Source organism: Salmo salar, chromosome 15 (genome assembly GCF_965601325.2).
Source record: "Salmo salar chromosome 15, fSalSal1, whole genome shotgun sequence".
NCBI classification, from domain to species: domain Eukaryota; kingdom Metazoa; phylum Chordata; class Actinopteri; order Salmoniformes; family Salmonidae; genus Salmo; species Salmo salar.
Genome location: NC_138305.1, coordinates 43,432,501 through 43,459,516, shown reverse-complemented (window position 1 = coordinate 43,459,516; position 27,016 = coordinate 43,432,501). Strand labels below are relative to the sequence as shown.

General features: G+C 43.6%; 5 protein-coding genes and 1 pseudogene across 9 annotated transcripts in view; 4 read left to right on the top strand and 2 right to left on the bottom strand.

Moving 5' to 3' along the window:
- ttc13 (tetratricopeptide repeat domain 13) overlaps positions 1-1,886 on the top strand; it is a 29,391-nt gene extending 27,505 nt beyond the window's left edge. For all 4 annotated transcript variants that reach the window (XM_014144444.3, XM_014144443.3, XM_014144442.3 and 1 more), the window contains exon 23: positions 46-1,886. In XM_014144444.3, the coding sequence (XP_013999919.2) occupies positions 46-160 (115 nt within the window). In that variant the 3' untranslated portion in view covers positions 161-1,886. The remainder of the gene's footprint in view (positions 1-45) is intronic.
- Positions 1,887-1,983: 97 nt separating this feature from the next.
- LOC123727307 (uncharacterized) lies at positions 1,984-11,379 on the top strand (annotated as a pseudogene).
- Positions 2,425-6,399, top strand: LOC145860875 (uncharacterized). Its single transcript, XM_082961789.1, has 2 exons — positions 2,425-3,804; positions 3,979-6,399. Exon 2 carries the CDS (start codon positions 4,780-4,782, stop codon positions 5,953-5,955), a length of 1,176 nt encoding a protein of 391 aa, XP_082817915.1. The 5' UTR covers positions 2,425-3,804; positions 3,979-4,779; the 3' UTR covers positions 5,956-6,399.
- Positions 11,380-16,521: 5,142 nt separating the features above from the next.
- LOC106571541 (C-type lectin domain family 11 member A) lies at positions 16,522-18,136 on the bottom strand. Its single transcript, XM_014144699.3, has 4 exons — positions 17,929-18,136; positions 17,524-17,620; positions 17,236-17,427; positions 16,522-17,104 (listed from the first exon to the last, which is right to left on the bottom strand). The coding sequence occupies exons 1-4, from the start codon at positions 18,037-18,039 to the stop codon at positions 16,704-16,706; spliced, it is 801 nt and encodes a 266-aa protein (XP_014000174.1). The 5' UTR covers positions 18,040-18,136; the 3' UTR covers positions 16,522-16,703.
- A 702-nt stretch (positions 18,137-18,838) lies between these two features.
- On the bottom strand, positions 18,839-21,173 carry LOC106571396 (uncharacterized protein C1orf198 homolog). Its single transcript, XM_014144439.3, has 4 exons — positions 20,817-21,173; positions 20,305-20,355; positions 19,521-20,189; positions 18,839-19,362 (listed from the first exon to the last, which is right to left on the bottom strand). The coding sequence occupies exons 1-4, from the start codon at positions 21,120-21,122 to the stop codon at positions 19,306-19,308; spliced, it is 1,083 nt and encodes a 360-aa protein (XP_013999914.3). The 5' UTR covers positions 21,123-21,173; the 3' UTR covers positions 18,839-19,305.
- Positions 21,174-23,148: 1,975 nt separating this feature from the next.
- LOC106571395 (cation-independent mannose-6-phosphate receptor) overlaps positions 23,149-27,016 on the top strand; it is a 42,966-nt gene continuing 39,098 nt past the window's right edge. For both annotated transcript variants that reach the window (XM_014144438.3, XM_014144437.3), the window contains exons 1-3: positions 23,149-23,391; positions 24,033-24,172; positions 26,592-26,716. In XM_014144438.3, the coding sequence (XP_013999913.1) occupies positions 23,252-23,391; positions 24,033-24,172; positions 26,592-26,716 (405 nt within the window). In that variant the 5' untranslated portion in view covers positions 23,149-23,251. The remainder of the gene's footprint in view (positions 23,392-24,032; positions 24,173-26,591; positions 26,717-27,016) is intronic.

The window sequence follows — 27,016 nt, the reverse complement described above, 5'->3', positions numbered from 1 at the left end:
GTTGGCCAATTATTGTATTGATAACCTTTTTATTTTTTACCTCAGCCTACCATTGTGGTACCAGAGTCTTCCATCGGTAGCAGAAACGTTCCAGACGACTAGAACCATGATAGAGGTCCTCAACACGGACTCGACATCGCACTGTCCAAAGAAGTCCTAACACCACTTCTCCTGATGAGAACAAGGGCCACTCTCCCTGTCTACTCTCTCTGCTCATAGTCTCTCTGGCCAAGCTCCACCCCCAAAGCACAACGTCTGTCTAAACATGATTTATGGCAACTACATGTTGTTCAGATATGTATGCAATACCAGCAAAACCCTAGTAGGGTCTAGTATGTAAAAGCTAAGAAACGTAATTGATTTGAATGGGAGGTAATCTCGATTGTGATTGGCTCTAAAATTCAAACTATTTTCTTTTTAAAAACTCAGTCTATAAGCAGAGAAGGTGGGGGGGGGAGATTCTAAGATATAAACTTTCCTTCAGGGCTATTCTATTACACTTGGGATACTTGAACATTTTAGAGAAGTCAAGCAATCTTTTTATTTAGTCTTGTCGATGGTGCGATTGTGGAGAATGTCACTCTGTGGCATTGCCTTTTTCAGTAATTGTTTTTAACTTGACCAATAAAGGGCATGAGGCAGGGTTGGTTTTAGGTTAGGTCAAACTTGTTTTGGGGAAAGCACACAACAATAGTCCTCTGGTCTTATTTTGAGACGTGTTTCTGTCTTGTTGCTGTTCTCTTTATTTTTTCCTTAAAGTGTTTTTAAATCATTTGATAATGGTCTTACCGACACAACATTTGAACAAATGTTCAGGGATACATTAAGGGGAGTTTGTTCAAATGCTCTGAAGAACCTCTTCATGTGAGGACAAGCTTTGGTGTTCAGTTTGTATGTTCCCCACTTACCCTTAAAAAAACTCTTTAGGATCGGACCCCTTTTTCTTTCAATTATCGCCTGAAATGACATACCCAGGCCCTGAAGCAAGGATATGCATATTCTTGGTACCATTTGAAAGGAAACACTTTGACGTTTGTGGAAATGTGAAATGAATGTAGGAGAATATAACACAATAGATCTGGTAAAAGATAATACAAAGAAAAAAAACAACCGTTCTTTGTATTTGAAATGCAAGAGAAAGGCCATCATGTATTATTCCAGCCCAGCTGCAATGTAGATTTTGGCCACTAGATGGCAGCAGTGTACGTGCAAAGTTTTAGATTGATCCAATGAACCATTGCATTTCTGTTCAAAATTTTGAATCAAGACTGCCAAAATGTGCCTAATTGGTTTATTAATACCTTTTCATGTTCAAAACTGTGCACTCTCCTCAAACAATAGCATGGTATTCTTTCAATGTAATAGCTACTGTAAATTGGACAGTGCAGTTAGATTAACAAGAATTTAAGCTTTCTGACAATATCAGATATGTCTATGTCCTGGGAAATGTTCTTGTTACTTCCAACCTCTTGCTAATCACATTAGCCTACGTTAGCTCAACGTCCCGCAGGGGACCCACCAATCCTGAAGAAGTTTGTGAATGACAGAATAAATTATGCATTACCTGCCTGAGTCCTTACGTAATGTGCTCCAGAGGATCAAAAGAAATAACCAACAACAATTTTAAGTTCTCTGCTTAACTTTATTTTATTTTTTGGCAGAACTGTTTTATCATAATGTTTCCAAATCAATGTTAGTGCTGAATGGTTGGGAGATTTGTTTTTATCTCTTTTTTGCACTGGGTGAATTGGCTATGTTTATTAAAGCGCTAAGGTGGATTTTTAAGCATATGTCCCAGCTTGAAGTTTAAACTTGAAGGAAAGAAATCTGTGGAGATTTTAAGGAATTGGGATGTTCAATGGTCAATACAATTGCTTGACAAATGAGTTGTTTGTTTCATGTTATTTCAATGCAACCAGGAGTGATACTGATAGGGTTATCTAAAGTTATACCAGATCACCCACAAATACATTATTTATTCATGAGCTTTCTTGCTACCCCTTTCAAACACACCTTGCTTGTACTTTCATTCAGGTCAGCAAATGTCGCACAAGTGCTCCTAAATACTGTAAACCACCATGACTTTAGCCAAATCATGTGATGTTTCTGATAAGCCGAATAGGATATGGTTTGCTTGCTTGCAATACAGTTGCAGCTAACTACTGTTTCTGCTTTGCTGGAGGAGGCTAACAGTTCCCAGAGATGGCTGAAGATATCAATGAGCCAGGGGATACTCTTATTTATGGTTTAACAGGCTTGAATACAATGGGAAGAAAATGGCAAGAAAGAAGCAGCGGGTACAGTATACTACCGATATTTCTGTAGCTATCTTGTGGCGCTAGCTACTGTCACATATAACCTATGCAGTAGTGATGGGTCGTTCTCCGAGCCGACTCGCATATCAGAAGAGCCGAATCTATTTATAAAAATATACAAAAAATAATTTATGAATAAGCAAAAGATTTAAATGAATAGAATTACTAATTCAAAGAACGAAAAAAGAAATAAAATAATATAGGCTTAAATGCTTAAGCGCACACATTCGTTCTGACTGCTCAGACTAAGAGCCTGTCCTGTTCCTGTCAATCAGACACGCAGTGTCAACCAATGAACCAAAGATGCGTGAGGGAGGGCCGAGCTAACTCACTCACAGTCACACACTTAGCAGCCGAGGAGAGAGGAAGGACAGCTGTGAAAACAACAGCTGGAAAATGAGTTGGAAGCACAGTAGCATTTGGATGCATTTTAATAACGTAGACAATGTTAGAGTACAGTGTAGAATTTGCCAAAACAAAATCTCATATAAAGTCGGTGCTAAGCACAACCTACAGCGGCAAATGAGAACTGTGCACCCAACTGTGAAGCTAGCTGTAGTGGAGCTTCGAGAAACTAGCGGGCCTGCTAGTGATAGTGGTGGAGCCAGCGTATCCACTCAGTCAAGTAGGCCTACTCCGCGACCCACAGCAACGCGCCTTCTATGGACCAGTTTATGCCAAAGTCTTTGTCTGTAGCAAAACAAGGCCAAATTGATATTGCCTTGGCTAAAATAATTGCCACCGATTTCCAGACATTTTCGATTGTGGAGGACAGAGGTTTTAGAAATTATAGCAATAGTCTAAATCCAATGTACACAATTCCAAGCAGGAAAACCCTTTCAAAATCACTTATTCTACAACTGTACGAGAGCACACAGGCTTCAATGCGGGAAAGACTCCAAAAGGCTACTGCAGTTTGCCTTACCACTGACTGCTGGAAATCAAGGGTAACCCACTTCTTACATGTCAATTACATGTCACTTCATTGAAGATTTTTCGATGTCTAGCTGTCTTCTGGACTGCTTTGAGCGACAGACACACCTCAGAGAACTTGGCAGAGGAACTGTTGAGAGTCGCCAGAGAATGGCAAGTAGATGGAAAAGTGGTCTGTTGTGTTAGTGACAATGCAGCTAACATAACCAAAGCCATGAAAATGTTAAAATGGACCCATCATCCATGTCTTGCCCACACAATCAACCTGATTGTAAGAGATGCTCTGAAGGTGATGAAGCCCACTGTGGACAAAGTGAAAGCAGCTGTGGAATACTTCCACAGGAGCACAGTAGGTGCTGAAAAACTAAAGTCTACACAACGCCAGATGGGGATGCCTGAGCTGAGGCCTAAACAAGACTGCACTACAAGATGGAATTCAACATTTTATATGTTGAAGCGGTTTCTTGAGTCAAAGGATGCCATCATCTCTACCCTGACCATTGTCAATGCACCTGTTGATGCTCTGACCCAAGAGGAATGGGAGGTGGTGGAGGAGGTGTGCAGAGTCCTGGAACCCTTTGAGCAGGTCACTGTAGAGATCAGTGGAGAGAGCAGTTAGCAGTTATTACTACATCATTATTTAATCCAGTATTATATATGAAGATGAGAATGTAGTATCAGTAGACAAAACATGAACCTGAACTAATAAGTTACTGTTCTCTCTTTTCAGCGATGAGTCAGCCTCAAAAATGATACTCTGCAGCGAATCACAGCCAGCCACCAGAGAGAAGCAAATGTAACCACAGGACATGTGACAGAGTTGATGGATACCCTATGTTCATCAATGGACAGAAAGTTCCACAGAATGGAATATAATCACGTGCTATCAGAAACCGCTGCACTTGATGTCACGTCCTGACCCTAGTAAGATGTCATTTTCTATAGTAGAGTAGGGCAGGGCGTGACAGGGGGTGTTTTGGGTTGTTCTATGTTTTCTATTTCTGTGTTTAAGTTCTAGTTTTTCTATTTCTATGTTGGGATTGTTTGGGGTTGATCTCTAATTAGAGGCAGCTGATCCTCATTGCCTCTGATTAGAGATCATATTTAAGTAGGGGTTTTTCTCTTCTTGTTTGTGGGTTATTATCTTTTGAGTAGTGTGTTTTCCTCTGCGTCACGGGTTGTTGTTTTGTGTTTTCAAGTAATTTACGTGTATTGCTTTCAGTTTCACGTTTAATAAATATGTGGAACTACGAACACGCTGCATTTTGGTCCGCTCCTTCGAACAGCCGTGACAGAATAACCCACCATAAAAGGACCAATCAGCGTGGAATGGAGCAGCAGGAGAAATGGACTTGGGAGGACATACTGGAGGGAAAAGGATCCTGGACGTGGGAGGAAATCCAGGCCGGTATGGATCGCCTCCGATGGGAACAGGTGGAAGCAGAGAGGGAAGTACAGCGACGAGATCAACAGGCAAGGCTACGAAGGAAGCACGAGAGGCATTCCCCTCAAAAATGTTTGGGGGGGGCACATGGGAAGTTTGGCAGAGTCAGGGTGGAGACCTGAGCCAACTCCCCGTGCTTACCGTGGGGAGCGGGTGACGAGGCAAGCACCGAGCTATGCGGTGATGCGCACTGGATCGCCAGTGAGCATTCACAGGTCGGTGCGATCTGTGCCCGCGCCCTGCATTAGTCGAGCTAGGTTGAGCATCCAGCCAGAACGGGTTATGCCAGCTCTACGCTCGAGATCTCCAGTGCGCCTCCACGGCCCAGTATATCCTGTGCCTGCCCCACGTACCCGACCTCCAGTGCGCCTGCCCAGTCCGGGGTGTCCTGTTCCTGCTCCCCGCACTCACCCTGAGATGCGTGTTATTAGTCTGGCGCCTCCTATGCCAGCCCCACGCATCAGGCCTCCTGTGCGCATCAATAACCCGGTACAGCCAGTGCCTGCTGTGAGCACTCGGCCCTTAGTGCGTCTCCCCAGTCCGGTGAGACCGATTCCAGCTCCTCGCACTCTTCCTCCAGTGCGCATCCATAACCCGGTACAGCCAGTGCCTGCTGTGAGCACTCGGCCCTTAGTGCGTCTCCCCAGTCCGGTGAGACCGATTCCTGCTCCTCGCACTCTCCCTCCAGTGCGCCTCCATAGCCCAGTACATCCTGTGCCTGCTCCCCGCATTCGCCCTGAGGTGCGTGTTGCTAGTCTGGTGCCTCCTATGCCAGCTCCACGCATCAGGCCTCTAGGGCGCCTGCCCAGTCCGGGGTGTCCTGTGCCTGCTCCCCGCACTCGACCTGAGGTGCGTGTTACCAGTCTGGCGCCACCTATGCCAGTCCCACACATCGGACCTCCAGTGCGCATCCCTAGTCCAGAGCCTTCAGCGGCGGTCTGCAGCCCAGAGCCTTCAGCGGCGGTCTGCAGCCCAGAGCCTTCAGCGGCGGTCTGCAGCCCAGAGCCTTCAGCGGTGGTCTGCAACCCAGGTTCTTCAGCGGCGGTCTGCAGCCCAGAGCCTTCAGCGGTGGTCTGCAACCCAGGTTCTTCAGCGGCGGTCTGCAGCCCAGAGCCTTCAGCGGTGGTCTGCAACCCAGGTTCTTCAGCGGCGGCCTCCGGCGATGATCCATGGTCTGGTTCCTCCGGACATACAGAAGCGGGGGGGATCAGCGGGCGGTGGGGGTACTACGCCCGGAACCAGAGCCGCCGCCATAGACATTAGTCACCCACCCTACCCTCCCTTTGTGTTTTGTGGTTGTTTTGTTGTTGGGTTTTTTTGTTTGTTTGCATTCGGAGTCTGCACCTTTTTTGGGGGGGGGGGGGGGGTTACTGTCACATCCTGACCCTAGTAAGATGTCATTTTCTATAGTAGAGTAGGGCAGGGCACAACAGGGGGTGTTTTGGGTTGTTCTATGTTTTCTATTTCTGTTTTTAAGTTCTAGTTTTTCTATTTCTATGTTGGGATTGTTTGGGGTTGATCTCTAATTGGAGGCAGCTGATCCTCATTGCCTCTGATTAGAGATCATAGGGGTTTTTCTCTTCCTGTTTGTGGGTTATTATCTTTTGAGTAGTGTGTTTTCCTCTCTGCGTCATGGGTTGTTGTTTTCAAGTAATTTAAGTGTTTTGTATTTCAGTTTCACGTTTAATAAATATGTGAAACAACGAACACGCTGCATTTTGGTCCGCTCCTTCGAACAGCCGTGACACTTGACCACAGGTTTAAGAAGTTAGCCTTCAGTGATGCCAGAGCGATTGATGCTCTTCAAAGAATAATCTCAGCAGCAGGGAGGGACAGCCTCAGCAGTCAGCTGGCTCAGGCACCAGGGCAACAGGAAGAAGAGGGATCAGATGGAGCAGAAGCACCAGCAGTAGTGCCACAAACGTCTGCTGTTTGACGAGAGAGCAACTGGGGATGCAGCACGAAGGAATCCCTCAGCAGATGCCATTATGGAGGTCCGATCCTATTTGGAGGAGCCCCTCCCCTCTAAGCTGGTGGAAGAACAAGGTCTCTGTCTACCCACGGCTCACTAAAGTCATGACAGGGAGACTCTACATAGTGGCCACATCCATTCCCTCTGAGAGGGTCTTCTTGAAACCGGGACAAATAATTACTGAGAGAAGAAACCGCATCAGCCCCTCGAAAGTGAGGCAGCTTGCATTTCTTAATGCAAATCTCTCATAAAAGCAAAATATGGTCAGCATTGCTGTGTGCTGCTGGTTATAACATAGCAATAAAGAAGAGAGAGAAAAAAAGGGACCAGTTTAATGTTTTAAGTGGGATGCTGCAGTTTTGCACATTGTTATTTATTTTTATTTGATATGGTGCAATATTCTATTATGCTGTTCAGATTGTATTAGTTTTGAATGGTTAGATTTATATGCACTTTGTTTATATACATTAAAAAGTTATACTTTAAATGCAAATGTTTAATAGCATTCTTTTTCATAACAAACCAATGCATTTTTAAATACATTGTGGTTAAGGTAGAGTATGATTTCATTTAATAATTTAATTAGAATTGTTTTAACACCAATTCAGGTCAAACCCTCGCAAACTGTTAGACTTGAAAAAATACAAAACATATATTTTTTTTAAGAGCCGTTTTGGAGTCAAAAGAGCCGGCTCTTTTTGGTGAGCTGAGCCGAACGAGCCGGCTCACTGAAAAGAGCCGGAATGCCCATCACTACTATGCAGAGTGAGCCAACAATAGCAATAGAAAGGGAATAGCTATGGATATTAAAATAATATTGACTGTGATCTGTAAACCCTAAAGTGAATTGCATGTGCTGTAGCCTACAGCAGGCTTTTCAAACTGGGATGGAGGTAGCCGGGGGGGGGGTTTAATTATGCATTTATTTTATGTACAGTTGAAGTCGGAAGTTTACATACACCTTAGCCAAATACATTTAAACTCAGTTTTCACAATTCCTGACATTTAATCCTAGTAAAAATTCCCTGTCTTAGGTCAGTTAGGATCACCACTTTATTTTAAGAATGTGAAATGTCAGAATAATAGTAGAGAGAATGATTTATTTCAGCTTTTATTTATTTTATCACATTCCCAGTGGGTCTGAAGTTTACATACACTCAATTAGTATTTGGTAGCATTGCCTTTAAATTGTTTAACTTGGGTCAAACGTTTCGGGTAGCCTTCCACAAGCTACCCACAATAAGTTGGGTGAATTTTGGCCCATTCCTCCTGACAGAGCTGGTGTAACTGAGTCAAGTGTGTAGGCCTCCTTGCTCGCACACACTTTTTCAGGTCTGCCCACACATTTTCTATGGGATTGAGGTCAGGGCTTTGTGATGGCCACTCCAATACCTTGACTTTGTTGTCCTTAAGCCATTTTTCCACAACTTTTGGAAGTATGCTTGGGGTCATTGTCCATTTGGAAGACCCATTTGCGACCAAGCTTTAACTTCCTGAATGATGTCTTGAGATGTTGCTTCAATATATCCACATACCTTTCCTTCTTCATGATGCCATATATTTTGTGAAGTGCACCAGTCCCTCCTGCAGCAAAGCACCCCCACAACTTGATGCTGCCACCTCCGTGCTTCATGGTTGGGATGGTGTTCTTCAGCTTGCAAGCCTCCCCCTTTTTCCTCTAAACATAACGATGGTCATTATGGCCAAACAGTTCTATTTTTGTTTCATCAGACCAGAGGACATTTCTCCAAAAAGTATGATCTTTGTCCCCATGTGCAGTTGCAAACCGTAGTCTGGCTTTTTTATGGCGGTTTTGGAGCAGTGGCTTCTTCCTTGCTGAGCGGCCTTTCAGGTTATGTCGATATAGGACTCGTTTTACTGTGGATATAGATACTTTTGTACCTGTTTCCTCCAGCATCTTCACAAGGTCCTTTGCTGTTGTTCTGGGATTGATTTGCACTTTTCACACCAAAGTACGTTCATCTCTAGGAGACAGAACGTGTCTCCTTCCTGAGCGGTATGACAGCTGCGTGGTCCCATGGTGTTTATACTTGCGTACTATTGTTTGTACAGATGAACGTAGTACCTTCAGGCGTTTGAAAATTGCTCCCAAGGATGAATCAGACTTGTGGAGGTCTACAATTTCTTTTCTGAGGTCTTGGCTGATTTCTTTTGATTTCCTTGATGTCAAGCAAAGAGGCACTGAGTTTTAAGGTAGGCCTCGAAATACATCCACAGGTACACCTCCAATTGACTCAAATGATGTCAATTAGCCTATCAGAAGCTTCTAAAGCCATAACATAATTTTTGGGAATTTCCCAAGCTGTTTAAAGGCACAGTCAACTTAGTGTATGTAAACTTCTGACCCACTGGAATTATGATAAAGTGAATTATAAGTGAAATAATCTGTCTATAAATAATTGTTGGAAAAATTACTTGTGTCATGCACAAAGTAGATGTCCTAACCGACTTGCCAAAACTATAGTTTGTTAACAAGACATTTGTGGAGTGGTTGAAAAACAAGTTTTAATGACTCCAACCTAAGTGTTTGTAAACTTCCGACTTCAACTCTATATCGCCACCTGCAACAGAATATCATTTGTATGTCTCTAGCGTTAGCGCAATGACTGGAAGTCTACTGGAACGTTAGCATGCTAACTGTTCCTCTTCATCCGACTCTGGGGAAGTAGATAAAAGGCTTCATTGCAAAATGTTGAACTATCCCTTTAATATAGTGTAAATTACACGTTTCTTTTTAGGTGTGTAATTTCAGTGATAATTTTCCGGATGGAAAACTATTTCAGTGTCAATTTGAAGGAAACAACCAAATAGAAGGCAGTATATATATTATCATAATCTTTGAGAACTAACAATCAAATAAAAGCTAGACAGTCAGCGAGGTTCCCCCACCCAAAAAAAGAAACAGGCATTCAGGGCACATGCCATTGATTTTGTTAAAATGTTTGAGCAGAGGAACACAGCATTAGCCATGGATAAAATGCAAGAAATGTCAGGAAATTAGATTTAAAACTGAATAAAATGTATCTCAGCTCAATGCCAAACTATGTAGAATTCATGCAAATGTGCTTCAAAAGTGCAACATTTTCTCTCAGCTCAAGAAAAAAAAATTGATTGCAGAAAATTTGCTGTACAACAGCATAATACACTCTAAGCCACCAATATACTTTCCTAGCTAATAGACTATGTTACAGTTTATGCTTCCTCTTCCAATGAACTGTGGGAAGGTCAAAATAATGAAACTGTCCACCAAATCTATTCATTTTAAAATGTTGATTACTTCCACTTGCCATTATCAATCACCTTTTCTAACATATGATGGGGGTCCCTGGATAGCCAGTTTTCCTGGGAAAGAAACGTTTGAAAACACCTGGCCTACAGAACATGTTCTAAAAGTAGAACAATGTGATCAGGGATGAATAATTTAGCAATAGGCGAACTAAACTCTGTCATGCATTCGCCAGGACTGTCATTTGCACAATCAGCTACATTGTTTATTTGTCATTCTGCAGGTTCCATTGAAGATTTTGTCCTAAATAAAATTACAACTTTATTTGGATTAATGGCCTGTGGTGCCAACTTCTATAAAAGGTGGGTGTGTGTTAAAGACTTTTGGCCTACTTTAGTTTCAGTTTCTTCCTCTCCTTTGGTGGCAGATATTCAGTCCAAACTTTTTGTTCACATTTGTTAGCATTGGTGTGAAGAAGAAGAGCGAGGCTGAAGACCTGTGGAATAAGTATTTTCAGTGAGTTTGGAGAGCAAACACCAGAGAACTGCCTTACTCAATCTGCAAACTATTATTCTTTTAGGAGAAGAAAAACTTTATTTTGACAATGACACTTCTCTCCCCCAATTTTTTACCAGCCATGCCAAGGTGCAAGAGCAAGTAGAGGAGCTCCTGCAGTTGGAGGTTAGACTTCCATTCTACACAATGGTCTATTATCTGTGATTTCAGGTGAACTTTTGGCATGACTTGAGAGATGTTGTAATAAATATGTAATGGAGATGTAATAGGTGTGTGCTCCTGCAGGAGGAATGGGATGCCTTTCTGGACCACATAGACACTGAGCTGAAGACAACTGACAAGCAGCTCACAGGAGGCCCAATCTCACAGAACCTGAGTGCTGATACGCCCCTCACAGACGGCAGAAGTGGAGAGTGAGTCACCATACAGTACCAGTCAAAAGTTTGGACACACCTAGTCATTCAAGGGTTTTTCTTTAGTTGTACTATTTTCTACATTGTAGAATAATAGTGAAGACATCTAAACTATGAAATAACACATATGGAAACATGTAGTAACCAAATAAGTGTTTAACAAATCAAAATATATTCCTACTTAAGATACAGTATACATTAAACACACAAAATAATATTTCCTCTTTCTATGAAGAAAATTATTTATACAATGCCCAATTATTTTGGGATAGGTTTGTATAATCCATGTCCTCATTATAATTCAGATTTTGATATGATTTCAGATGGGCGCTAACTTTGTCCTGAATGAAGGCAGGAAAGTGACCCTCTCTCATCCCTGCAAGAATCCAATGGACAAGCCTGAAGTAACACAGATGGTGGCTACCATCTCGTCTGGTGGCCATCCTACTAGTTTAAAATGTAGTAGTGACTCGCTCCATCTGAGTGGACATGGCACTGAGCCCTCATTGGAAGGGCACCACCTTGGCTTGTGTGGATGAAGACATGGCTCAAGATTATGACCTCATGAAGAGCAGTGTCTGAATGGAACTCACAAGCCAAGAACAATCACCATTCCTGCTGCGGGATTAGTGCTGCGCTAGTGCTATTATTCCTGACTGAATTATATCATTTTCGATTCTAATGTTTACTGAACTTTTTATTCAATTAATTCAGATCTCAAGGATTTTTGAAGGTCCATTGCAGCCATTTTTATCTCAATATCAAATAATTTCTGGGTATCAATTAAGTAACTTACTGTGATTATTTTTGACCATTTTAATTGAAAACAAAACAGCTTCTTAGCAAAATGCAATTTCTCAAGCAAGAATTTAGCTAGGACTTTTCTGGGAGTGTCACGGTTGTTGAAAGGAGAAGCGGACCAAAGTGCAGCGTGTGTGTCGTTCCACATTTAATTTATACTGTGAAACTATGCAATACATAAATAAACTGAATGACAAAAACAACAAACCGTGACACAGAGGTGTAAACATACACTACTCAAAATAATCTCCCACAAACCCAGGTGGGACAAACACCAACTTAAATATGACCTCCAATTAGAGACAACGATGACCAGCTGCCTCTAATTGGAGATCATCTCAAACAAAGCACAACATAGAAATACAAAACTAGAACAACCCAACATAGAAATACAAAACGAGAAAACCCCCCTGTCACGCCCTGACCCACTCTACTATAGAAAATAACAGCTTACTATGGTCAGGACGTGACAGTACCCCCCCCAAAGGTGCAGACTCCGAATGCAACTAAACAAGAAAAAAAAGAGGGTAGGGAGGGAGACAAGTGTCTATGGCGGCTCTGGTGCAGTACACAGAACCTTATCATCCAGCGGATCCTCCAGCAGAGGAGGCGGCTCTGGTTCGGGGCGTAACCCCCGCTCTGCCCGCTGATCCCTCCGTTTTTGTATCACCGGACCGTGGATCATCACCGGAGGTTCTAGACTGCGGGCTACCGCTGGAGGCTCCGGGCCGCGCTGGAGGCTCCGGGCTGCGGGCCGTCTCAGGAGGCTCCGGGCTGTGGGCTGTCTCAGGAGGCTCCGGGCTGCGGGTCGTCTCAGGAGGCTCCGGGCTGCGGGCCGTCTCAGGAGGTTCTGGACTGTAAATCGTCGCCGGAAGTTCTGGACTGGGAACTGTCGCCGGAAGCTCTGGACTGGGAACTGTCGCCGGAAGCTCTGGACTGGGAATGCGCACTGGAGGCCTGATGCGTGGGACTGGCACAGGTGGCGCCAGACTGGTAACACACACCTCAGGGCGAGTGCGGGGAGCAGGAACAGGATACACCGGACTGGGCAGGCGTACTGGAGGCCTGATGCGTAGGACTGGCACAGGTGAAGCCAGACTAGTAACATGCACCTCAGGGCGAGTGTGGGGAGCAGGAACAGGAACAGGACACCCTGGACTGGGCAGGCGTACTGGAGGCCTGATGCGTGGGGCTGGCACCGGTGGCGCCAGACTGGTGACACGCACCTCAGGGCAAGTGCGAGGAGCAGGCACAGGGCGTACCAGGCTGGATAGACTCACTGGAGGCCGGGTACGTGGGGCAGGCACAGGATATACTGGGCCGTGGAGGCGCACTGGAGGTCTCGAGCGTAGAGCTGGCACAACCCGTCCTGGCTGGATGCTTACTTTCGCCCGGCAAACACGGGGCGCGGGCACAGGACGCACTGGGCTGTGAATACGCACTGGCGACACAGTACGCAGAGCCGGCGCAGGATATCCTTGACCGAGAAGGCGAACTGGAGACCAGGAGCGCTGAGCTGGCACCACCCTTCCTGGCTAAATGCTCAACCTAGCTCGACAAATGCGGGGCGCAGGCACAGATCGCACCGGGCTGTGAATGTGCACTGGTGACACAGTGCGCATCACCGCATAACATGATGCTTGCTTCTTCACTCGCTCCCCACGGTAAGCACGGGGAGTTGGCTCAGGTCTCCACCCTGACTCTGCCAATCTCCCCGTGTGCCCCCCCCAAAAAACATTATTGGGGCTGCCTCTCGGGTTTCCATTGTTGCCGTGCTAGTGCCTCATATATTCGCCGTTCATCTCTCGCAGCCTCCATCTGCTCCCTTAACTGGCGATATTTCCGGGCCTGCCTCCAGGGTCCTCTCCCGTCCAGGATTTCCTCCCATGTCCATTTGTCCTGCTTCTCCTGGGAACGCTGCTTGGGCCTTTGGTGGTGGGAGATTCTGTCAAGGTTGTCGAAAGGAGAAGCGGACCAAAGTGCAGCATGTGTGTCGTTCCACATTTTATTTATACTCTGAAACTATGCAATACATAAATAAACTGAATGACAAAAACAACAAACCGTGACGCAGAGGTGAAAACATACACTACTTGTCACAACATCCACAGAAGGGGGCGCCTCTCCTCGTTCGAGCGGCGCTCGGCGGTCGTCGTCGCCGGCCTACTAGCTGCCACCGATCTGTGTTTCAGTGTCTATTAGTTATGTCTGGTTTTTGTTTGCACCTGTTTTGTGTTTTGTCATTAGTGGGGGGGTTATTTAGTCTGTCTGTGTTTAGCTAGGATTTTGTGCGGGATTGTTCGTTGTTACGTGTGGTGTTACTTTTATTATCTAGGCATTAGGGTTGCCGGGCTGCGCCCCGTCTGCCTTTTGAACGGAGCTTCTTTTTGTCCATTTTTCTGACTGTTATGCTCCCAGCCGTATGTGAAACTTACCCGTGGATTTATTAAATTAAGATTGTTCCAACGGACCTCAGTCTCCTGCGTTTGACTCACTCCTTAAACTGTTCATTCCGCTCGTGACACTACTCAAAATAATCTCCCACAAACCCAGGTGGGACAAACATCAACTTAAATATGACCTTCAATTAGAGACAACGATGACCAGCTGCCTCTAATTGGAGATCATCTCAAACAAAGCCCAACATAGAAATACAAAACTAGAACAACCCAACATAGAAATACAAAACTAGAAAACCCCGTCACGCCCTGACCTACTCTACTATAGAAAATAACAGCTTACTATGGTCAGGACGTGACAGGGAGTGGTCTGAGAGACGGGCCTAATTGGAGGAGCCTAATGGGAGTTGTGTAACCTGAAAACTAGCTGTTATTGGCAGAGAGGAGGACAAACTCTTTGTTATTGGTATATTATAAAACAGGTGGGTCTAATCGTGAATGCTGATTGGTTAAAACCGCATTCCAGCCGGTGTCTATTTCACAAGTTACCACCAGCTAAATCTATGACGTTAAAATGGCTATTTACTCTGTTCCATCTGACTGTGCAATTCACTGTCTAATCAGCCCGGCCAGGCACTGTTTAAACTTGATCGCCACTATAAAAAGCATCTAGACACTCACATTTCTTTTATACTAACATTCAGTTTTCAACAGCAGAGATTTGTATTAACCTTGCTGTCTGTCTCTCCGACGTTTGCAACATTGTTTCAATATTCAAAGTGGATCTACAGATATTCCATAGTAATGAACGCGTCGGGGTGAGACAGACAGGCAGACAGACACCTTTTCCCAGCCAGTCGAAATCATGAATCAGCATTATTTTTATGGATATATGCAAAGAACTATCAATAGAAAGCAGGTAAAACGAAACAAAGTGCAGCTAATTTGCTGTCTTTCCAGTTTCAGTTTGAAGTGACTGTGATAGCTGTGTTATTGGCTAGCTCCCCTGAACAAGTGTCCTGACGAGAGAGCACATTTTCTACGCCAGGCGAAATCGTGAATCATTAGCTCATTGTTATGGATGTATCCAAATAAATGTCACTAGAAAACAGCTTAAACAGCTTAAACAAACGCAAATGCAGCTACTATGCTGTTATTAACTATAAGTTATCCAGCTAGCTAACAAGCAAGGGATAAAAACTCCCGAGTGGCGCAGCAGTCTAAGGCACTGCATCTCAGTGCAAGAGGCGTCACTGCAGTCCCTGGTTCGAATCCAGGCTGTATCACATCCTGCCATGATTGGGAGTTCAATAGGGCGGTGTACAATTGGCCCAGCATTGTCTGGGTTTGGCCGGGGTAGGCCGTCATTGTAAATAAGAATTTGTTCTTAACTGACTTGCATAGTTAAAGGTTAAATAACATTATTTTTTAACATTTTTTTAAGAACATTGCCAGCCAGTATAGCAATGGAACATTTAGAACGAACGACTGAGTTGCGTCCATAGATACAGAACAAAAGACTGAACGACTGGGTCGCATCTCTGGCAACTGAACCAATAGAACGAACGACCAGCTAAAGCCGGTGTTTTGGAGGATATATTGGCATGGTTCGTCTCAGGCCTGACAACACCCGTGCCAATATATCCTCCAAACACCGGCTTCTCGGGCATTATCACTTAATTAACTTATACCACCTGGTGATGTCACAATTTCACGGTATTATTCCAACCTCATAGTGTGGAAATATAAACTGAGTGTACAAAGCATTATGCTCTTTCCATGATAGACTGACCAGGTGAATTCAGGTGAAAGCTATGATCCCTTATTGATGTCACTTGTTAAATCCACTTCAATCAGTGTAGATGAAGGGGAGGAGAAAGGTTAAAGAATGATTTTTAAGCCTTGAGACAGTTGAGTGCAACTCAATATTAGGACAGTGTTCTTAATGTTTTGTACAATGTGTAAAAATAACACTGGAAATCACGTTTTTGACTGCACTGCCCCTTTAAGGATAATCACTGACTTTATGAGTGAAACAAATCTGATCATGATACTGTGACAGAACATTTTCAAATATTTTATTGCCCAGTATTTGTCCTGAAACTATGCTGTTTACATTAACTGTGAAAAAGTACAGTAATAACATTGTATGCTTTTAATCATGATAAACTGAATAAATATTTTGATAATCCAGTTTTAGATTAAATATTTGATCCAAAGTATTCAGTATTCAGCCAAAGAGATTTGTATAGCTTAGAGTGAGTAATAAGTTACGTATATATTTATTTTTTCAGTGTGGACTAAGATGAGCACTGTCTGTCTGTACAGTATGTTAGGCCATGGGTTTGATACTGTTTTCTTTTTTAACAGTATGTTAAATGTGTTATGGATTATTATTCAACACAAGCACCATCAGCTAGTAAACAAAAATGTTCTTGAGTATTGAACAGTATGATATATAGATTACAACCCACTTCTTTGTGGATCAATGACATCCCCTATTGCTTTTTAAACAAACAAAAAAAGAAAAGATTTTACTTGAAATATATAACAAGATAGGCAACTACTCATGATAGATTATCCACCAGGTACATTTTCATCAAGCTTGGCTGGATTTGTGTTTCTGAAATGTCAGATACTGGTCAAAAGTTTGAAGAAAAGGATTAGGCATCAAACTCACAGAGGTAAGACATATTCCTGTCACAATAGTTGTCCCACCAGTCCCCATCATCTGAAGCCATGGCCACACAGTTCTCCCGCTTGCCTCCGTCCGGCTGGCTGGAGAGGAAGTGCTTGCGCCACTGGAAGTAGGTGACGCGTGTGTTGTCCTCAAACAGGTAGAGTCCCTCAGAGCGCAGGTCATTGATGCCCAGCCACACAGGCCAGTTCCCTGGCTGGAAGAAAGCCTTGACGTAGTCTGCCAAGGCCTCCTGCTCCTTCCTGTCCCGAGGCATGGCCATCCTTCCACCCCACTCCAGGCACTTCTGGGCTGCCCCTGCATACGTCTCATATGTGCGGTAGACCAGATAGCACTTATACCCCACCCGTCGGCCCTTCTGACATCCTAGGAAGAGGAGGAAACATTTCACCTTTAGTTTTTCATGATTTTATAATGGTTTTTCATCCTTCCATTTTTAAATATTTGAACTATTGAGAGTAAAAAGTTCAAGGGAGGTATGCAGAGTGCAGACATACCCTCCAAGCGGCCAATCTCCTTGCGGTTCTCTTTCGTGAGCAGCGATATCTGTTGCATGGTCTCCTCTACCTCCCCGAGGGTGCCGTCCAGCCGGGACACTCTGTCCAGCAGTTGGGTCACCTTCACGTCCAGGGTGTAGTGGCCCACATTCAGTCTGTGGATGGCCTGATCCATTGCTGCCAGCCTGGACACTGTTTAAGAGAAAACCTCAGAAGTTATGTCTGACAATTCAGCAATAATTTGTACAGTGTGTAGTGTATACTTTTGTTGAGTCTGTGCAGACATACAAATATAGTTGTATGTGTTGTCAAAGTCTGAGACAGGACTGGGCTCTTGCTCCTCCGGTAAGTCTTCTCTCGCCTGTTTCCCCTGAGTCTCTGGGTTCTGAAGGAAACAGTGGGGGTAAAACATTTGCAACCAATACTCCAGCTCCTCCACTGATTTCCATTATAGTGGGACTGTTACACTAAATACCTCCACTAAAAATACACTATAGTTAAAAAGACATAGAACTAGTCTAGGGGTTTCCATGCAGTAATGACAACATAATAAACATGTTACAGTACTCTATTTGAGTTTATGTGCATCTGGAGAATTCATTCCATTCTTACTGCGCTAACAATGTGCTACTATACCGCCTTAACTGATTTTATGTCTTAGCTCAAAATCTTCAAGCGAGTACAAGTCCTCACCTCAGTTGGTGTTGCATTGAAAGGATCTCCATCTTTGGTGCCGCTGTCCAGATCAGTCAAGCTGAGTGAACACATACACAAGATGATGACTAGGATGGCTGCTATTCCCATTTTACCCTGTAATAACTTTGGTTGTCCTCGGTATCCCTCTGTCGTGCCCCCTCTCTCTCAATCTCACTCTCTCCTGTCGTTCTGACTTGTCATGGGCGGGCCTCCCCAACAACAGGAAACCTGCTTTTCCTATCACCTCCCACTTTCACGCTTTGTGTTAACAGTGCACTTTTACAGAGGTGGACCTTTGGTGGCACGCATGTTCCTATTAATACAGTCCACTTTTATTACGGCGAACATGAGGATTTGCCAGTGTAAATAAATCACAGTAGTAGAGGCAGTGGTTGTGGTGAGTAAATTTGCAGGGAAAATGAGAGAGTCAATGTATCCCTATGTGCTGAAGTCATGGCAGACAGGAGGAATGCCAGTTAAAATGCCACAAAAATCATACTTTCCATTCCACAGGCCCCAGGACTTGGACATGAGCTAGCTAGGTCTGCTAGGATGTCTGGGTGTGGCTACTGCCAGACACTGAAAGGGCTGAGTGTGAGGCAAAACTGAAATTTTCATACAGATTGCTGAGGATAACTGTACAACGCAAAAATAGGATGTGCAGTATCCTCCATAAGCATGTTTTTGACAGTACACTTGGAGTAACTTGACCAATAGAGACATACAGTACATATTAGTCTGATGCTTTGCTGGTTTTAATTTTCCATTTTATCAGGGTCTGCTCAGACGGTTCATTCTCTATTTGTATATTTGTGAGATGTTCTCAATTGAACCAATATCTCTGCTGCCACATTGTGGACTGATATTGTCACTGAATCAAAAAAAATGACAATCCCAGAACAATGACTTCATTCTGTATAATTTATTTACTTTGAATCTAGGTTTTCAAAATGTATGAGTGCAATATAGCATACAGTAAATATAATTTACATACAAAATTCTGTAAAATAGTACTCTCTTGTAATGTAAAATGGTTGTAGATCTATATTGCAAGTGGTATAAATCACTTAACATGCTGGCTTTCTAAACATACCGCTTTGAGTGCTTCTCATTAGTGTATACTACAGTAATGCTTAGCACTAGTACGAGGTCAGAGTAATAAAGGTAAAGGTAACAGCTGGAGGGTGTGGGTTCTGGCAGTGGGGAATCAAAAGCATACGTAGTGAGATATGCCATAAAAAGCCATTTAAGATAAAGAGACATGGTCAGTTCAATTGTTGGCTTTCCTTAATACATGTATTAAAATGGTCATCACAATGGTCCTTCTAGTGTTGAGTTGATCCAGTCACTCAATGGTGTTACTTGAAGCCGCTGTTACCAGTTGTCAAGAAAGTCAAATCCGGTCTTCAGGACGTTACTGCTGGTATTAAACTGGTAGGAGAAAAAAAAAGAACATTCAATTAGAACAGTACAGAACACAACATGAAGTAAATGTACTATGTAACAACATGTAATACAGAGTAATTAGACTGTTACTACACAGGTAAATGCTGTTGCCAATCAGTATCAAACCACAATGGGTTGTTCACCTGAGCGAAGGTGGGACTGGTGGCCAGTTGCGACTCAGACTGAGCAGCAGCCTTCTCCTCTCTGTCTTTGGCAGTGTTGCCTGAGTGGGCAGGGGAATTGGTGGGCAGCCCCGGGGATTTATTGACCAGCCCTGGAGTGAAGACGTCCTCCACTGTGTTGCTGACTGAGGGGAGGGTGCTCTGAGCGTGCTCCCAGCCAGCCACAGTGGATGACACACTGATAAGAGCAGGGGTAGGAGTCACACTCATAGGGGTCACACTTATGGCTGCTGGGGGTGGGACACCGATGGGCACAGGGGGAGGAGGCGCAGGCGGCCTGGAGGATCTCTGCGAGGTCACCGGTAGCGGGGGTGGGGTCTCCTCTGCCTCCTTGGGGGTGGGCTCCTGACGAAGGTAGGAGGGCAGTGGCTTCTCCCCCTTCTCCAGGGACTTGATTTGGCTGGGGGTTAGGGATTGGAAGTCTGTCTGTTCACCCTCCAGCCTGGATCTCTCAGCACTGATCTTCCAGAAGGAGGAGGACTCCTCTTTCCTGCCCAGGCCGAGGCTCTCGCCATTGGACACCTTGCTCAGCTGGCTGCTCTGGGTGACATTAGTTGGCTTGTAGTTAGCTGTTGAAGAGGAGATGCTCTGCACAGATTCACCTGTTGTCAGGCTGAAGTCCAACTGGCTCTGTAAAGAGAGAGGAGATAGTGTGTTGACCGAAAATAAAATGTGTACTGTAGCTACATCAATTTAAGGTAATATTGTGAATGGTAGAATACAACATGGGCACGGTCATACACACCTTGGTCTCCCAGGAAAATGGGGCAGAGTGCTCATCTTGCCAAGTTATGTCCTGAAATTGAACAAAAACTGATGTTGTTTTCATCAAAGTGTGATGATTAGTGACAAACCACTACTCTCTTCACATGCAGAAACACTCTGCCACAGCCAGGTTAATGGACTATAGGACTATACTAGCTGGCTGAGTGTTTTGATAATCCTGTGAATCAATTGACAGTAAAACAAAAATAGCTAGTTTCCCAGATTTTCCAAATCAGACAGAGCATGTTATCATACAAATGCCCATCCATATATACCATGGGGAAGACCATGTTGAAAAGTGCCATCTGATCCATCTCGATCTCTTGCATTGTTTTGTTACTGGTATGACGTTTACCAGCCCAAATCTCGGTCGTGGTTAACTAAATTCGTGTGTTAGCCATTTTAGCTAGCTGGAATCATGCGAGAAAACGTAGATCATTATATATGAAATAGATATGTGACTACCAATGCAAATCGGGTAAAGGTCCATACCTCAACACCAAAATGGACAATTTTCTGTCCGGTCTGAATGAGCAATTTAGGATAACAAATGACTTCTTCTCGGTCAACCTTATGCATAGCATATCGAGCACGAATATGTGGATCCATCATTCCATTGTCGATGGCGCTGTCTTGTTCATTCGGTGTCATTTTCTCCCAATCGGGTCCATGTCTCTCCTTGATGTTCTCCCTTTCTTGCATTATTTTCCTGGCCATGGAGTTAATGGAAGAGAAATACTCCAACTTTTTCTGCTCCATCCTATGGCCATCGCCCCCTGCCATAGTCGCAGCAGCCATTTTTCGACCAGCTGTACAGCATTCCTGAGCGTTGAAAGGGAGCGGTCATTGATGACGTACGAATGTGAAAATGATGGGCGCATTCCTCTGCCTAGGTGTTGCTGGCGCATGCCAAATATTACAACGCCTGACTTGGTAGCTATTTTAAGAATCAACTAACACCATCAAATGTCATAGCAACCAAGATAACGGGGAACTCACCGAAAAAGAATGTGGTCAAATGATGACGTCAGTCATCTTCAGGTCGGAAAGTTGGAGCTCTAGAAAGATGCCCTAGTTTCCAACTTGGAATTCCCAGTTGGGTGGCCGTTAAAAAAAAAAATTCCCAGTCGGAGATAGTTTTTTCCCCCCCGAGTTCCCAGTTGTCTTGAACAAACTAAAGTCATACGTCTGAGATTTCCGAGTTCCCAAATTATTTGAACGCGGCATCGGTCAGTCTATGACACAGTCGACGACTTAGCCGTAATCATTGGTTGATGCAACAACGTCTGAGCAGGGGAACGCGACCACTCATTTCACTCATGTGCAGCCATATAATTAGAATAGGCTACTATAATGTTCATGAACCTTCTTATGATGGGATAAAGGTCAGACATTTTCGTCAGGGAGTTGGTCAAACACAATGATTTATATAAACCCTGGATTGTTGATGCTATGTATTGGCCACCGAGAGGCTTTGAAGCCACTGATCGATCACGTAGGCACTCCCTAGTGTGAGCAGTCCTCCATAGGAGTTAATGGAAATCTACAGTATTTAAATTAAATGTTTCAAGGACAAAATTCCATGTATTTAAGTATTTTTGTTGTAGTGGGGACAGTAACATTAGTACTCTCAAAAATATATACTTTAAAGGAAATGTTTTTTGTATATTTATTCATTTTAAATGTGTGTTTAGCTAACATAATATCATTTAAAAGTATGCATTAAGTGCCTGTAAAAGAATAAACGTGTCAAAAACGAATGTAGACATTAATAAACGCTTTTTACAATTGAGGAGGAGTGATGATGGCTGCATGTTGGCTTCAATACAGCTCCCCCTCTTAGTCATCAAGGGTTTATACACACCACTGGTCAACCATGGTTTGCCAGTGTTATGATAAGATTACCCAAAGTCCTACAGATGGCGATATTGAGTTATTTCATTTTACCGTCCAAATGGAATGTATGCAGCCGGCTATACACTCCTTTCATCCATTAAGGCTGTGAAGGAGTCGATTTCCTCCTTAAATCGATTTAATTAATGGCTCACAGTTGGGGAAATATCAGGGGAAATGCTTACGGTCTTAATAAAACAAAGATTTCCACCACCATTTTCTGACAACTTCCGGATGTTGCACACCGACAGTGTCATTGTATTTTGGTACACCAGAGGTACATTCATTTCCAATGAAACGCTGCGTTTACCTTGCAGCATTGCGCTGCATAAATTGGATTTATCGAACGTATGCAAACTGTATGCTTAGATGGCTTGACAGAAATGGTAGCAGAAGGTTAATGTTGAAATTTTGTTGCACGCATATCAAGATGATGTTGTGTACCATTCTGCGCAAAAACACTGTCGCTGTGCTGTAGCGTAGTGGTGGAAAAATCCAAGTGAACACTCCCCCAACTCATAATTATGACTAGGAAACTCGGGTATGATCTCTGGACCCTGATCTTTCCCACATTCTGAAATCTGAAATCACCTACCAGGGCGGCAGGTAGCCCATCAAACGAAAGGTCGCTAGTGAGCAAGGCACTTAAACCTAATTAATGTTGCAGTTGATAATGGCGAACCCTGGCCATGACCACACTGTCTGAGGGTGTCTCTGGGAGAGTGGGCTATGCAAAAAAATCGATTTCCATTAGGAGAAATATAAGCACCCACCAAATTATTATTTGGCAGAATGGTTATTGCGTTCCATTCGTGCTCCGAGGCACTTGAACGCTCCAAGTCGTTCCTCCAATCACTCCGTCATAACGTGAACGCGTTGTTCACGATGACTCATGGAAGGTCATGCCACGTGACGTCTTCTATCATGTGTTCAGTTTGTCATGTGATTCACCCAGTTCCTGCTAAGACTACCAGCGGACGTTTGCTGTATCATGTCGGACATAGTGCTCTAGTTTATAATACTGGATACAAAACATGCACTCGCTTTGCAATTGTAACAAGGCTGTGCCTTGGAAAACAGTAATGTTACTTGTTTCGATCACAACGGTCTTTGTTACATTTCCCTCCGGCACAGCGGGTTCTGATGTCAGCCTCTGGTACCAAGACCTCTGCAGGTATAGTATGGAGGCACCGCTCACTCGCGCATTCTCATGACAGTAAAGAAGAGGGTATAAAGCTTCTATGGAAATGGGAAGGGTATTTAGCAACAAACGCAGCTTATACAGTTCATTTAGAGTGGTACAGAACAATGGTATATATATGAGGATGGAAACAGTATTGTGTCTCCATTGTCAGATGCTCCTCATCTGCCGTAGCCCCTGAACCTGGTTTTACAAGGCAGTTGTTTGGATAGAAAGGTGGTGTGTAGTCAGTTGGCTGACCGCGGTATTTATCCAGAGACTCTACTTGTGAGAACATACGTCTTAAAATAGAACTGGCATCTGGAAGAGGTCGGTGGATAGACCGAAGCGTCACGAGTTGTTTGTTTGGAAAGAAAATTTGTAGGCTAATGTTATGTACTAGGTTAAAATAATAGCCATATGGTGATTCATTTCTGAGTCATGAAAACGTTGCTGTGATCATATTTGGAACTGCATATTAATTTATTTTTTTTTACTATGTTTTTTGAGGACGCATAGATAACTAAACAGTACAATGTTTATGTTTTATGTAAACATTGAGATGGTGTGAATGATTGCAAATGTATTTCAACAACTATTATAATTTTTTTTTCTTCTGTCTCCTTGTCCTACAGTTACAAATGGGAGGCTATAGACCAAGACAACAAAGTAAAATACACACTGAAGCTCTGTGACTCCTCACCTCACACCGGATGTGGGGCCGGCAGTGCTGTCTGTGCCAACAACCTCACCAGTCAAAATAACCAGTCAGTGGGTGAGTATAGTTAGGGACAAGTGTTTTCCCTGACAATGTGACCTGGTCAGTACCAACTGGGCTCTGGCCCTTGTAACCTATTACAAGGCTCTGGAGTTTTTCCCAGTCTGGTAACTTATGCTCAGGGAAAACTATTGGCCCTAATTCCAGTACAGGGCCCTGCTGCTGTTAGGAGGATGTGCTAAGGGTTCATTAAGTGAGGTTGGCATCTGAAGATCTGGCCTGCTGATTAGGCAGAATGTTTTGCTGCTGTAGAATAGATCACTGTAGTAGATGCTGCTGCCAGGACACAGTGGGAGTCAGCAATAACACCATAAGCACCCCGAAGTAAGGATGGGCCTGAAAGGATTCCAGTCAGATGCCAGTCAAGTCAATGTCCATTGATTCAGTTGATTTGTTTCAGTGAGGTGTTGGTTTGATGCTGTTTCGTGAAGAGACACAATTTGTTATAAAATACAAAGTTTGCATTATGATTTGGTGAAAGGTCACTGATTAGGGTCTGGTCAGTCAAAACAAAACTTAAAAAGGTAGACAAACTTTTACTGGGAGTTTATCTTATCAAACTGTTCTTCAATGATGACACATTTTCTAGAACTATTTGGTAAGGTATGTCATTAAAATCCCCCAACTGAAAAACAGGAGCCTTATCTTGAGCTTTTGCTGTAAACAGAGGAAGCACTGATATCAAACTAACTGAATCACACTTAATACTTGGCTTTGCTTCACTTTAGTGCTGACGTAGCTAAGCATTTCAGAGAAGTGGTTTTCCTTGTCAAATATAGGCTAGCTGTTTTCGCTATACATCTTTTGTGGTTTACCTGGACTTATTCATAATTTTTTAAGCTCAAATGAATGTGCTCAAATGAATCTGCGTTGTAACGTGGCCATGTCAGAGAACAGGGCTACTGGACTAGACTATTCCATAACATGATCATCACGATAAGTCCCGGCCCGGGACACTTGGCCATGACCTTCACTCATTGCCTAATCTGTGTTTTGGTCGCGCTCAGGGTGAAACAAAGTCAGGTTATGATTAAAGTCTACATGAGAGAAATGCCTGCAGCTGGTATTACACCCTGGGCTCAACTCAACAAGCTCTGACTGTCAGAGTAGGATAGGAAGGGGTACTTGTGACAGATCTAATGCTGATAACTAGCAACTAACCAATGTCTTTTGTGTTGGAATAATCAAAGGAGGTTACAGGTGAACCAGAGGAGCTGCCTGTTCACATGACTGTGCCTTTACGCTATGATAAGCATGGAACAGACAATTTGCAATCATAGAATTGCTCACACAGCTTTCCTCTGAATTCAACCAGGCTGCTTGCATGCAAGCAATTGACCTTGCATAATATGTGTTTGAATCTTCCAGGTCACCTCTATTGTTTAGTAATTTATGTTACTGGGTCAGCTGAGTAGCAATTTATCATCTCCAGGTTCTGCTGAATAGCTTTCATTTAGGCCATATAATAATTATATATATATATATATGCTCCATTTAGCAGACGCTTTTATCCAAAGCGACTTACAGTCATGCATGCATACTGTAGATATCTAATGATATAAGAGTAATAAAGCATGGTGCATGAAGGGAATTAAAATAGGACTTGTAAGTGTGACAGTGTTCACTAACACAGCAGTGGATTCAGTCTCTGGTCAAAATACAGTAAAATCAATGAAAGCTAATAGCAATGTCTGTTTATTCAGTGCTATCTGGACAAGCGATAGTACAATATAAATGCCCTACTTATCATTACATAAAGCTTTGCTGTTGGTGCTGCACCCTAAACCTTTTTACCTCACTCTGAGAAGATGTTTTTTCTGTGCAAAGCAGTTAGTCCTTGCTGGATTCTGCCGCTTCAAAACACAATAACAGAAACCCCAGCCAATGTGGTTAGAGGGGAAAATACAGTGTCTTTGAGGTAATAACTGGTCAGAAAGTTTGTTCTCTCTGCTCTGTTCTCTCTCTCTCTCTCTGGTTGGAGTTTAGCTGTAAGTGTAAGTATGGAGCCTGCCCAGGCGCCAGGCTGTTGGCAGAGCAGACAGAGACAGGCAGTGTTGTCCAGTAGGTCATGCTCCCATGCTGTTTATCTGTCTGGGCTGTACATGGCCAGACAGCTCAGCAGAAAAATGGCCTCGACTACTAACCCTTCCAGACCCTGTGCCGTAATGCTTTGACCCCACCGCTGTAGGGACTGGGAGATTTGGTGGAGGCTTCAGATTCAGCTGAAACCTGTATTAATCATCCGCTAGAAACCACAGGGAAGGTTTAAGGGTTTAGTGAATTGTTGCGTTTGTTTTGCAGGGAGTGCATGGTTCAGCATCGCGTACTGACACAAATTCTTAAACAATTCTATTACTTGTCTCAGCATTTGCATGTTTAAGAGGCATGTTTCTCACTTATCCACTTCTATTTCCAGGTGATCTGTCCTTAAAGAAGGTGACTGGGAGCAGCGTGATAGATTTCAACAGCACTGAGAAGTGCCCAGGCAGTAGCGATACTAATGTCCAGAGCAGCATCAGTTTCCAGTGTGGGAAGACTATGGTAAGTCACCAGTAGCACCTGTCATTACAAATGAAGAGTAGTCATGGGGAAATGTATGTATTGGAAGCTGCTTATGAATTTCCTGTCAAACCACACTTGTGGGTTTTAGGTAGAGAATAATTTCATCACAAAGCGTTGTTCTTTGTCAGTCTGGTGGTGTAATGAAACTGCAACCACTCTGTTGTGGTTTCTTTATTTCAACATTTGAAGTTCTATTGAGAAACATATTAACTATCATACAGTGCTCTCCTGTCTTTTATAAAAAAACAATACAAGGCCTGCTTGTTGATAAGTGTGACC

Coding starts and splice junctions, on each gene's coding strand:
- LOC106571396 (XM_014144439.3), bottom strand. CDS start 21,122: ATGGCTGCTGCGACTATGGCAGGGGGCGATGGCCATAGGATGGAGCAG. Junction 20,356..20,816: donor TTGTCCATTTTGGTGTTGAG/GTATGGACCTTT, acceptor GTTCAATTTCAG/GACATAACTTGGCAAGATGA. Junction 20,190..20,304: donor CATTTTCCTGGGAGACCAAG/GTGTGTATGACC, acceptor CTCTCTTTACAG/AGCCAGTTGGACTTCAGCCT.
- LOC145860875 (XM_082961789.1), top strand. CDS start 4,780: ATGGGAAGTTTGGCAGAGTCAGGGTGGAGACCTGAGCCAACTCCCCGT.
- LOC106571541 (XM_014144699.3), bottom strand. CDS start 18,039: ATGGGAATAGCAGCCATCCTAGTCATCATCTTGTGTATGTGTTCACTC. Junction 17,621..17,928: donor TCAATGCAACACCAACTGAG/GTGAGGACTTGT, acceptor TGTTTCCTTCAG/AACCCAGAGACTCAGGGGAA. Junction 17,428..17,523: donor CAACACATACAACTATATTT/GTATGTCTGCAC, acceptor TCTCTTAAACAG/TGTCCAGGCTGGCAGCAATG.